This window comes from Mytilus galloprovincialis, chromosome 6, assembly GCF_965363235.1.
Source record: "Mytilus galloprovincialis chromosome 6, xbMytGall1.hap1.1, whole genome shotgun sequence".
Classification (NCBI taxonomy): domain Eukaryota; kingdom Metazoa; phylum Mollusca; class Bivalvia; order Mytilida; family Mytilidae; genus Mytilus; species Mytilus galloprovincialis.
The window spans coordinates 73664247-73678336 of record NC_134843.1 but is presented as its reverse complement, the minus strand read 5'-3'; the positions used below and the strand labels follow the sequence as shown (position 1 = coordinate 73678336).

The window sequence follows — 14090 nt, the reverse complement described above, 5'->3', positions numbered from 1 at the left end:
TCTGAAGCACCTTCCTGTGCACTGTGCTACATTGTGAACTAGCATTAAAATTCCGGCACGGCGTGTCGGTCTAGTACAAACTAGCGTTCACATTTATACCACGTTGTTTTTGTCACAAATCGTATAAGTTGATTTATATAGCAATAAAAGTTTGATTTGAAAAAAAAATAACATGTTCTTTGTATTGAATACACATCTAATTTGCTACTGGACGTTAAACAGCCCTCCATTCATCCATTCCTCATATATATCATTGATAACGTATTGAACAAGCATTTTAAATATACAATATATGTACATTGTCGGAAAATGTAAAAAAAATTGTGCGAGCTTTAGAAACAGGACGAAAAGCGAGGCTCTGCCGAGCTTTTCTCCTGTTTCGTAGCGAGTATAAATATGAGCTTTAGAAACAGGACGAAAAGCGAGGCTCCGCCGAGCTTTTCTCATGTTTCGTAGCGAGTACAAATAAATTATATATTTTCCGACAATGTAAAATTTAGAATGGAAATGGGGAATGTGTCACAGAGACAATAACCCGACCATAGAACAGACAACAGCAGAAGGTCACCAACAGGTCTTCAATGTAAATATATTGTTTTTATCCTAAAATTTACACCCAACTCTTAAACATTTCGTTTTCAAATGTAAATTATTGCCTCTAATTTTCAATGAAATTGACAGTTTAAACACGGACCGCCGAAAAGAAAAATCCACATTACCTCGTGCTCAACATGGAAGCGGGGTAATAAGAGACGAATAAAGCAATAATTTATTTGTATACCTGTTATTTGCACAATAGATGGCTGATTGCAGGATAAGGTGATTTACCTTCCTTTTACCAGACAAAACTAGTATAATGGATGTTTGTTTGTGTATATTTTATTAGGTAGCTTGTTACGAATTTACTGTTATAAATAATCATGACAGAGCTTACCATAAACAGGATGTTCAGCACAATCAATAGAATCTTGCTAACTTTTTCACTCCAACACATGATGGTATTTTCTGCAAAATAATTATACGCAATTCAAGTTGAACATGGTTTCATTATAAAAGTGTTGAACTGGGAATATTCGTATTTAATCATTTCCCTCCTATTTTTTGTTTAGTTTAAACATATTGTATTTGCTGAATTGAAGCAAAATGGATTAGACACAAGTAAATCATACTTATGAAGTCTTCTCCATAATACATAATCCTATTTTTTGTAAGTAGATATGACCATCTTTCCATACATTTGTTTCACTCAGAAACGGAAGTCGCTTAAGAAAAAGTTGAATTTAGATTTAAACTGATTCCGAAGAATAAACAGAATCTACCCGAGTTCATCTGTTATTTAAAGATATTACATCGACAAACTTTTGGTAGATAATTTGTTATAGTTTGCAATGCTATTCTTATTTTGTTTAATATAATTCCTCAAATTTGCTAACATCATCTAAGTTGACTTTTCATGTTAGTCATAATTTGAATATGACAGTAAATATCTTTGCGCCTACCTAGCTATTTGGAGAAATCAATTATATATCTTTTGTTCTACAACAAATTATCTGTTTTATAACATTTAAAATAAAAGTATGATATTCATCTTTGAATTCATTTATTTGCCAAATTTCGATGCCACTGCTGGTGGACGTTTCGTCCCCGAGGGTATCACCAGCCCAGTAGTCAGCACTTCGGTGTTGACATGAATATCAATTATGTGGTCATTTTTATAAATTTCCGGTTTACAAAACTTTGAATTTTTCGAAAAACTAAGGATTTTCTTGTCCCAGGAATAGATTACCTTAGTCGTATTTGGTACAACTTTTTGGAATTTTGGATCCTCAATGCTCTTCAACTTTGTACTTGTTTGGCTTTATAACTATTTTGATATGAGCGTCACTGACGAGTCTTATGTAGACGAAACGCGCGTCTGGCCTACTAAATTATAATCCTGGTACTTTTGACCTGAGAAGAGAAATCTTCTACAAACTGTATTGAAAGCAACTTGTATCATAAACGTATTTTCGAAAGGAAAAATATTTTTGAAATAAAAACTCGTTGTGATAAGACAAAAAGGTTCAAGTTATCAATTGAATTTTTAAATTTCGATATTTTAATCTAATTGATTATACTGTTATACAATTTTGGTTAATGTTTTACCATTAAACTGCTTTTATCTTTTTATCCTTGATAATTGATTTTCAAGTCAGCAACTATGTAATTGTCTAACTATGTAATGGCTTGTTTTATATTTCACAATATTTATATTAGGGATCGTCGCTTTTGTTTGATTTTGCATTAGTGAATCGTCATTTAAACTTAATATATGGGTTAAATGTATATGGTAATAATTCTGGTATTGTTGAAATTGGAAACTTGCCAAAATATTGAAAACAATAACAAAAATTAAGTCAATATACGAAAGAACAGAAAGACCGGTATGCAGACATCGGCTCTCAAATTGCTTATGTCTTTTTCTAAGTCATAGAATTTCTTAATATCGTATTTTAAAAGGCTTTAAAAAATCATATGATTGTGCGTCTTTTTCAAATTAGCATCATTGGTGTCTGTGTCTTTTCGCCATTGTTTTTATATATGTTCACACATAAATGACAGACATAACTTTAAAGATGTACCGCCAAAACTTAATGATAAGAATTTGTTTTTATTTAAGAATTGAATGCTTCTTTTTGTAAATTTATTGGGGTGTAAAAGCGTTGACCGAAGTACATTTTGTATGAAGCTTCCGCGCTTCATTCTAAAAATGTGCCCACGGTCAACGCTTTTACAACCCTATAAAGTTACAAAAAGAAGCATTCAATACTTATAATTACATTTATCAGCTAGGATCATGAAAGCACGATTTTTATCAAGTTTTTATTTAATTCACCTGTGCACTTTATTTTGGGACCTCGTGTCATCATGAATGATATATTTTATTGTGTGATGCAATTGATTAAGGAATAACATGTGATGTGCAGTTAGTCAATCAGAATAACGTACTATAATGAAACATACATCTAATGTAATTATATAAGTATATGACATATCATTGAAATGAAGATGGAAAAGAAAGAAAAAAATATCGATCATGAAAAATATAAGAAGAAGGTTATACTTAGGGAATTTGTATTTTTAACTAGATTGAATCCTTCATTGCCTTTTAATTGAAAAAAAACTTGTACAACAAGCACGAAATATGATATTCATTCCCCAAATTGTTCCAATGGGAATCATGTGAAGAGATTGACACCAAATTTCGGCTGTATAAATAAAAATTAAAACATTTAGATATACTTTAGTACATTTTCCACTTGTTTCCAAAATGAAAAATGAATGGGCACAAATACGTATACAATGACTATGCATGTCCGGTTATCTCGAATCATTCAACAACATAAAACTGGACGAGACTTAGACAGACAAAACACGAGCAGATCATTAAAGATGTTCATCACAGCTGAGAAAGATGAGCAGCTAGGTAGTTCGAGAGATAGATTGTCCTTATGTTTGTGTATGTGTTGCTTTGTTTGAATGTAATATATTGTACCTTGTTTTGTAGAGAGGGCTTAAATAGGCTATGCCTGTTGCCCAATCCAATTCAATTTATTTGAATAAAATATTGTTTAAACTGAAAAACTGATAGATTGAAATTGTCTTACCACAAACTGAAACTAATAATTCCAAATATCTTCGAATGAATGAATTCAGTAAACATATATGTTTTAGTACTTAGTTAAATCACTGACCTTTCCTTCTGTCCAGTAATAAATGTATTTAATTATTTGTTTTCGTCACACATAATCTTAATTCAATCTTTAATCCCCCAGACACGTATAAGGTTAAGTAATCTAATGGAACTATTATTTGACCATTTGATTTAAAAAATCTTGAAATAAATGTAAGTGAAAAATTAAACTGAAGTAATTCAAGTTAGACTATTGAAAACGAAAACTTTTAACATTTTAAAACGAAAACATTTAAATTCAATGATATGTATTTTCTATAAGAACGAAAAAGAATAACGGAAAGATAAATAATAATCAGGTCAGTAAAAATTTTGATAACGTGATCTTTTCAATTAAACAGTTGTCAACAGTAAAATAGTCCTCTCTTAAATATACAATAGAACACACCCGCGAAATCGCGGGTATTTAGTGCGTGATGCAGTTTTAATTGTTGTAGAATGAATTTTCCATAACGATTTTATGACTCAGGCAAATTAAGGCAAGGTATCAGAAGTCTCAGACTGCAGGTACAGTGGTGACAGGATACATTTTTTTAGCGCTACTCCTTTTTCTAAAGTCGGTTATTTTTAGTTTTCTCTTTTTCTGTATACTATGATCATACATATACTAAAAATAAAGTGTATTTGCTGTTTACTACCTATTAAAAGTTTACTTACTATCCACAACAGTCACTGATATTCTGAAACTCTATAATATATCATACACTTGGAATTGATTGTAAATAGCAAATATACTTTGTTCATTGTATAAGTATGATAAAAGGATAAAGAAAAATGTTAAAATATTTGTCCTGTCCCCAAGTACCAAGAAAATTTTAAACAGCATTAAACGAAAGTTGTGTCTATGACTTAAAAGTCCGTTCGATGACGGAAACAATATCCGGATGTCATTATTTTCGTTTTCCTACCAAAATAACCCAAACTGAATATTCATAAGCTAGGATGACAAATGCATGGTACCTATAGGACACAGAGTCATAATGGTCGATTAATTGTGGAAGGAAGAGAAGCGACACACAAAATGATGTCTTCTCATTGAAAAGTATTGATTTATTAAGGTTCCACTAAAGTCAAAATATAGGACACTGCATAAACATAAAAAATTTGGCTGTATTTTTCAACATAAAATGAATAATGTCCTGAACTATGGGAACATATGTTCACAATTTCACAATTGAAATGTTCTCGTCCACACTGCTATGAAAACGATTATAGTATACTACTGCACCCGTGTTTGCACTAACGATTTTAAGATCATTAACCTGAACTAGTATCAAGTAAACAAACAACGAGGGAAAATTACGTAGTTGTTAAATATATAATATTGACATTAAATATTACATATTTGCAATTTATTCCGTACCTATTTACATTTTAGATCAACATTTCTAAAAAATCCATTGACCTGGTATTCTAAAAAAAACAAAATCAAAGGCGAACACGACCTAAGTAGCAGGTACAAAAGCTACCGTGATTCAATCAATGATGCTTAAATATCAAGTACCAAAAGAGTTAGCATTTGGACTGCGCATGTGCGTGAAGGAAGACGTTGTTGACTTTGGCTCTCCAAATTTTTTTCTGGAAACAAGTTTAAAACAGACCAAATTCGTGTATTTTTTGCACACAACATATTTTTCAGAGTTACACTACACATTGCAACTCATAAGTAGACCAAAGTACTTACAGAATAGATTTTTGAAATCAGTCAATCTGATAAACAAATATCCCGCCAGTTAGATCACATGATTCAATCAGCTGAAAGGTGACTTCCGGTGTAAACAAAGCACTCTCAATAAAAGGCCATATATATGTTTCATCATTACTAACATTGCTCATTTGTGTACATATTGTGACCCAGGGAAGCAACTGGGTACGACGATAACCTCATCTATAGCTAATACTTGTATCATATTAGTGTGTGTCCTCACATGTCCTGTCCAACCACTACGCCAGTAAGTCACTTTTCAACATGTTTCATCGGCAGTGTAGTATTCACTCTCACTCGCTCTCTCTGTTCATATTTGTTTTACTGTTTCAGATCACATATCACGAAATTTATTCTAAAATTGAGTATGATGAACATGTGGCTAGCTCAGATATCACTCTTAGTACATGTCAACCTTTCGCATTGTCATCATTCATCTTACATGTAGATAGAAGTGAATTCTTAAGTCATGAAGTCATTGGAACAAGGGTTAGTCTTAAATCATACCCTTTTTCATCAGAATATAATGAAAGGATAACATGGCAATACCATGAGTACTTTACCACCAAATGTATACCCCTATATGTCATACAAAAATTATTGTCGAAGAAACACCCCAGTGACCAACTAAAACCAAGCAAATTACTGTTGTTTTTTATACTACTCATTATAACACAATCAAATGACATTGAAAGCAACCCTGGCCCAAGCAATGACAGCACAAGATACATGTGTGGCACATGTGATGATGTTGTGACTTGGGAACACAGAGGTATCGTTTGTGAAACTTGCGATCAATGGTATCATATTGATTGTCAGAACATACACAGTAATACATATGATCTTCTTAATGATAGCATGATAAGTTGGAATTGTTTAATTTGCGAAAATCCAAACTATAGCACATGTCCTTTTGACTTACATGGTGCAAGTTCATCTAATCCATTTGAAAGTTTATATCATTATTCAAATGATGACTGTGGCATGAAAACACCAACAAACTCATTTAAACCATCTCACCAGTCTACACCAATACGTACAAATAAAACAAAAACAAATTGTAAAAAACCCTTGCGAATACTTAACATCAATTTTCAGTCTATCAAACGTAAACAACACCTTATTCAAAATATAATTGATAGCACTAAACCAGATATTGTAATCGGAACAGAAACTTGGCTCGACTCTACAATAAAAGACATTGAAATCTTTCATGAAGAGTACACACTATACAGAAAAGACAGAAAAAACAAGCAGGGTGGCGGTGTACTCATTGCAATAAAATCAGAATTTATAAGTGATGAAGTTGAAAACCTTACACCTGACGATAAATGTGAAATGGTATGGGCCAAAATTGAAATTAAGGGTAGCAGATCACTTTATATATCATCCTTTTACAACCCAAAAACATCTGATAATCAAAGCATTAAGTGGTTTGACACATCAGTTAGGAGAGCTACTCAAATAAAAAATGCAGCTATATTAATTGGAGGAGATTTTAATCTCCCAGGGTGGGATTGGAAAAACAAAATACTTAAACCAAAATCAACCCACCAAAATATACATTATGATTTTGGAAATACTTTGGATGACACGGGCTTAGTACAATTAATTGAAAATCCAACAAGAAAGGACAATATACTAGATCTCATGATCACAAATTTACCAAACCAGGTCCCACGAATTGAAATAATGCTGGGAATCTCAGATCATGACATTGTCTTTATAGAATTCAATTTAACACCATCTAAGCTAAAACAAACACCAAGAAATGTGCCGATTTACAACAAGGCAAACTGGGAAACAATGAAAAAAGAAGTAATCAACTTACAACATACCATACAGGAAAAGGTTGATACACATACTGTTAATGAACTGTGGCTAGAATTCAAAACAAAACTCAATGAACTAGTCAGTGAGCATATTCCACACAAAAAGCTAACTACAAAAAATAAAACCCTATGGGTAACATTTGAAACAAGAAAATTAATGAAAGAGAGAGAGAGACTTTATAAAAAGATGAAGAAATGACAACATGAGAAACAAGTATAAGCAAATTAAACATCAGGTACAAAAACAACTCAGACAATCATACTGGCAATACATTGAAAATATTGTAACACCAAAACCAGATGAAAACAAATTTTCCAACATGAAAAAATTCTGGTCTTATATTAAAAGTAAAAAAACTGACTACAGTGGAATAACATCACTTAAGCAAAATGGGAAACTTATAACTGACACCAAACAAAAATCTGATGCACTCAACAGGCAGTTTCAATCAGTTTTCTCAGAACCAAATAAAATCACTGCTACTGAATTTGAAAGCAATCAATACATGCAACAGAAAACAGCTTACCCTACCATGCCCGACATAAATATCACCATCCAAGGTATCTCAAAACTTCTTCTAAATTTAAACCCATCCAAGGCAAGTGGACCAGACGAACTTAAGCCACGTCTCCTTAGGGAGTTAGCACATGAAATTTCACCAATACTATGCCTAATATATCAAAAATCATTAGACACTGGCGAAGTCCCTACTGACTGGCGTACTGCACATGTTTCACCCATTTACAAGAAAGGTTCCAAATATAATCCAGAGAATTATAGACCTATTTCTTTGACATGCATATGTTGTAAACTTATGGAACATGTTGTAGTTAGCGCAATCATGACACACGCAGACAAACATAACATCCTGTATCCCCTACAACACGGCTTTTGAAAAAACAGATCTTGCGAAACTCAACTTTTGGAATTTGTAGATGATGTCACTAAAAATATGGAAAACTCAAAACAAACAGATGTACTTATAATGGATTTCTCCAAAGCTTTTGATAAAGTCAGTCATAACTTGTTAACACACAAATTAAATTACTATGGGATACAGGGGAAAACAAATGCATGGATACAGGGCTTCTTATCATGTCGTACCCAAGCAGTTATCCTAGAGGGTGAGACTTCAGGCTATGTCCCTGTAAAGTCCGGAGTGCCTCAAGGATCTGTTCTGGGCCCAAGTCTGTTTTTATTTTACATAAACGACATACCGGTTGGGCTAAATTCCACCATACGCCTATTTGCAGACGACACCATTGCATATCTGGTAATAAAATCAAACAGTGATTGCGAAACCCTTCAAAAAGACCTCAACACACTAGGCATTTGGGAAAATACATGGAAAATGGCTTTCCATCCTGACAAGTGTAATGTCATGTCCATCAGCCGAAATAAAAATCCATTCAAATATAATTACACTTTACATGGCCACATTCTTGAACATGTCGATAAGGCAAAATACCTAGGTGTGACAATTCAATCAGACTTGAAATGGCACAGTCACATAAACAACATCTGTAATAAAGCCAACAGCACACTAGGTTTTCTTCGAAGGAATCTTAACATCAGTTCCACCTCAGTAAAGGAACAGGCATATAAATCTTTAGTCAGACCATCGCTAGAATATGCCTGTTCAGTTTGGGACCCTTACTTTACTGAGGATATTAACAAGATAGAAAAAGTACAAAGAAGGGCTGCTAGATATGTCACTAACCGACACAGAAACACCTCAAGCGTTAGTGACATGCTAGATCTTTTAAAATGGAGAGACCTGGCACACAGAAGAACCGATGCACGCTTGGTCATGTTCTATAAAATTTCATATCACCTCATTGCTATCACAAAAACAGACAGATTAATTCAACCGCTCAGACAGTCCAGGAACATGCACACACTCTCATACCAAATTCCATCCTGCCGAACACAAATAAGACAACAATCATTTTTCCCACGCACAATTAAAATCTGGAACAGCCTTCCCCCGAGTATTGTGATGAGCGACTCCATAGAGTCGTTCAAAGTAGCCGTCTCAAACTACACCTACAGCCCGTAAATTCATCATGTGTAAATAGTTTTATCTTAATATTTAAAAATAATAAATTAAAAATATGCACTACCACTAAGTAAAATTTTTTGTTTCGTTTTTTGTTTACTATCACAAATTTGTTATATTTCACTGTATATATATCTTCACAAAGCAATGCGCAGTACAAGTGACGTAAACTTCAATGTGTTGAAGGCGGTCATTATATAGTAGAAGAAGTAGAAGAAGGTATAGGTTGTAAAAATATGATCATCTTGATTTTCCGACTGACGGTAAGACCCATGCTGAAGTATTGTCCTTATTGGCTATTCATGTTGTTTGATAGAGACATGGACACGACCGGTGTCACGTGGAAAGGGACACACTTTATACATATTTCAAAAACTGTAAATAACGCAATTTTTCAATGTTCTACATATACCTTACCAGTGGCAGTCCAAATGCTATTCCGGCCTTGACAGTCGACGAAAAGAGAGGGACATTCAAACCCATTATTAAAAAAATACTGACAACGCCATGCCTAAAAAAGACAAAGTCAAACAGACAAATAACGTCACACAAAACACAACATAAAAAAAAGAAAAAAAGACTCAAACCCCACCAAAATCTGGGGGTGATCTCGGGTACCCTGGAAGGATAAGCAGATCCTGCTTCACATGTTACAACCGTCGTGTTAATCATATTAGTACAAACCTGTTAATAAGTATAATTCGGTAGGTCACATTCGTGAAAATGGATCGGGATTGTAGTTACTACATAAGGAAGATATCCTATATTTTCTGTGAAACGATTATTCTATAACGATCAACCAACTCGTGATGGTGTCCGTAAAATTTACGAAGGGATGATTTCAACTTCACCATTTTGAACTCTTGGTTTAATAGCTTCCTTGTTAGCAGCAACACTCTATCAAGGAAATCATGAATGGAAATACAAGCCCGGGAATATCGTATCAAGTTGGAGATATATACCCCGTATATGCAGGCGCTGTTGGAATGTTGCTACATAGAAATGGAAAGCCCCCATAGTGTTCGTGTTTAAATCACATTACGTTAACTACTTGATAACTGATTTAGGTTTTGCTAATTCACTTTGAAACACAACATATACCCCCACGACACTTATTAAAGAGGAAATCCTGCAAAATCATAATTCTGTTTCACGTTCCTTTGGAATTTCAATCAAAGATTAAGAACTGGATCTTTCATCACTGTTCTGGGGTACATAAACTACATAAGTGTACCTCCAAACAACGATAACGATATATTGCTTGGTCTTCTTAGTGCTTCAAAGTTGTTATAAAACTGCCTATTCTAGAGGTGGCGTGAATCAGATACTAAAAATTCCAAACATACAATTTAATTACTTTTACTGTTTAGGCTTTTTTTTGGGTAATATCCATTTGACTTGGTTCGGTACTTATACATCCCGTCATTGTGTCATTGTGATAGTATGGTAAATTTTTGTTTTTTGTTGTTGACATATTTTTTTTTTATTATGAGTATAAATCAATTTTGACTGCGGTACGCTTATTTTTGACATTTTTACCTATTATGTCTGTTTGATTGTTCACACATTGTTGTCAATATAATTGAATTGTATGCAAGGGTTATACTAGTGAGAGGTTTAGCAGTAAAACACACTTTATCATTTAAATAGTTATAAAAAGAAAAATTACAAAAAGACTGAACTCCGAGAAAAATTAAAACGGGCATTCACTTGTCAAATGACAAAATCAAACAAAATCAAAAAAAATCAAACTAACGAAAAAAAACTGTCAAATTCCAGACTTGGTAGAGGCATATAGAAAAATGTTGGAATAAACCTAGGTTTCTAACTAGAATTTATAGAAAGGTCAGTGAATGGCTTGTGGTAAGGCAAATTTCTGGTACTCATTTAAAATATCATTATTTTCCAGTACTAGTTGAACTTGTCGTCTTTTCATCTGGTCGAGGAACCGACCAATAACATATATATAAAACCATATGTCAAATACGTTGGACAGTATTGTTTCACATTTTGTATGGACAAAAATTATAAAAAAAAGATGTGTAATGCTAAAAATGTTTACATTAGCAACATTTATATATAATTTAATTTTGGATGTAACGCGTCTTCTGATTGGCTGACGGTGTTTTGTTTATCAGCTCATAGACATAATTTAGTCATGTGACTCTGACGTCGTCAACGTTTTGTTCATGATTTACTCCGGTTTAAAATGAAATTTAGAATTAAATTATAAGAAATGAATGTAATATGTTTTCTGTCTATTCGAAATAACATAAAAAATGTGGTGCACACTTTAAAATAACCCGCTACGCGACTTATTCAGTGTGCACATAATTTTTTATGTTAATTATTCATAGACAGAAAACATATTACAGTCATTCCTTTAATAATTATATATTAAACTTAACATACAAAATTTCAAAATGGAAGAAAATAGTTGCATATCGCCATTTATATATTAATTGAATTTCCAAAAAGACATAAAGTTATAACGATCTACTGATTACTTATCTTTGGATAGAAAAAATATCAATTATTTGAAATTGAAATACCTTCTTTTTAACTTTTTTTTAGAATTCTGAAATGTTATGCAGAGCACAGAAAATAATACAACTTGATCTCATCATCCTACATTTTAGTTCCATGGTTTTGAACAATGTTCACATAAAAGTTCCGTTTAATGACATGTTTTTAAAAATCATTATTTTCCAACGTAATGGGGTCGTCTACTTTTATTATATTATCCTGTGATAAGATATCAATGTCTAAAAAAATATAAAAATATGAAACAATCCATTCATTCAATTGTCAATTTAGCAATACATTAAAAAAAACTTTTGAATTTATCAAAAAATATGATTTGAACGTTAATGGATTTCGAATATACAGATTTTATTATGTTTGCGGATTGGCTGATTGGACAATAGCAAATAAATATTTAAAGAAAAAATAATAGCCTCAATTCCTGAGTATCAATTAAATCTTTTGACTCATATAATGAGTAACTTCCGACATTGAAAACAATTTAAATCGAAAATTAAAACAGTTGGTTCTCATCTCAAAGACATTTCTGTACTAGTAGGAAAAGGGTAGTTGGTATTTGTGATTTAACTAAATATGCTAGAATTGGTATGAAAATATTTGATTGTTGTCGGCATTCCAGCACTTATTTTTGTCTAATGGATTTGTCATGGAGTACTTGGTTTCATGCACTGACATTTTATTATGTTATCTGGATGAACATGCGGTTTGGAAAGGGTATGTAGCATAATGTGTGCGTTGCTTATGTTTTTAATCTACTTATCTTAAATATAATAGAGACAAATAGTTATCAAAGGTACCAGGAGTATAATTAAATACGCCAGATGCGCGTTTCGTCTACATGAGACTCATCAAAACACTTGCAAAGCCAAAAAAGTACAGAGTTGAAGAGTATTTAGGACCCAAAATTCCAAAAAGTTGTGCCAAATACGGCTATGGTAATCTACTCCTTGGATAAGAAAATCCTTATTTTTTCGAAAAATTCAAAGTTTTGAAAATAGTGGCGGATATTCCTAGAAAAAAAAATTGTCAATCTTATAATATATGTTTTACTGAATATTATTCATTTTTTTTGCTTGGAAGACCAGGTACTTGTTAATGTCTATTATTCCGTTTAATTTCAAAATGACGATGATAATACAAAAAAAAAATAATTAGTAATAAATTATTATGAAATGAACCCAATTTGGATGAGAATGACATTTCTATTCTATTTTTACTTATGGCAAACGTTATATAAAACATATGAAGGATAATAGTTTGAAGCTAGAAAACTACTATTTTATTCAACATTTTCATCTTATTCAATTTTAAGTATATTGAAAGATTGATTGAGAACTTAACGTTCAGGCAGTACAAATTTAAAACAACAAAAACATCGAACTCCGAGGAAAATTCAAAAAAGGAACTTTCTTAGTCAAAAGGCAAAATTAAAAGCTCAAACACATCAAACGAATGAATAACAACTGTCATATTCATGAATTGGAGCAGGCATTTTCTTACGTAGCAATAGTGGATTAAACCTGGGGTTTTATAGCTAGCTAAACCTCTCAAATCGGTACTAAAAAATCAATTTAAACAAATAGCCTGCCTATATAGACTTTTAGAATCGTATATTTACAATGCATCACATTACAACTATATTAGATATGAATTATCACAAGAAGAAAACATGAGACTATTAAAACGTTTATTTCGAAGAGGGACAAGAAAAAGACGAACAATCGAACACTTCCACCAAAAAAAGAAGCACATGAACAAATGTAGCGAAAAGGCGATCTATTTAAAACTTTATCATGAAATTCTGATTTGTTTTATATCTTATTTATTCTATTTGACTTTGAAATATTATATATAAATATATCATATGTTTATCCTAAACAACTTTCTGGTTAAAATGAAAGTAAAAAAAGTTTAAAAAACCCAAATCTATGTAAAATTCAAAACGGAAAATTTCTTATTAAATGGCAAATTTTAGGATTAAAGACATAAAACGAATGGAAAACAACTGTCATATTTTTGACTTGGTACAGGTGTTTCCTTATGTAGATAGGTGTAGATTAAACATGGTTTTATAGCTAGTTAAACCTCTCACTTGTATGACTGTTGCATCAACATAAAATACCAACATATTGATTACAATGTGTGTACAGAAGGAACAGACATAATAAACAGATATTTCTCGTCGTGTTTTTTTTAAGAAAGGTTAGACCCTTGGT

General features: G+C 32.3%; 1 protein-coding gene across 1 annotated transcript in view; it reads right to left on the bottom strand.

Moving 5' to 3' along the window:
- The window catches only part of LOC143081023 (uncharacterized), a 38071-nt gene extending 34311 nt beyond the window's left edge, over positions 1 to 3760 (bottom strand). Inside the window, exons 1-2 of the mRNA XM_076257257.1 lie at positions 3648 to 3760; positions 935 to 1005 (exon numbers count right to left, since the gene is read on the bottom strand). Of these exons, the coding sequence (XP_076113372.1) occupies positions 935 to 994 (60 nt within the window). The 5' untranslated portion in view covers positions 995 to 1005; positions 3648 to 3760. The remainder of the gene's footprint in view (positions 1 to 934; positions 1006 to 3647) is intronic.
- Between the last annotated feature and the right edge of the window lie 10330 nt (positions 3761 to 14090).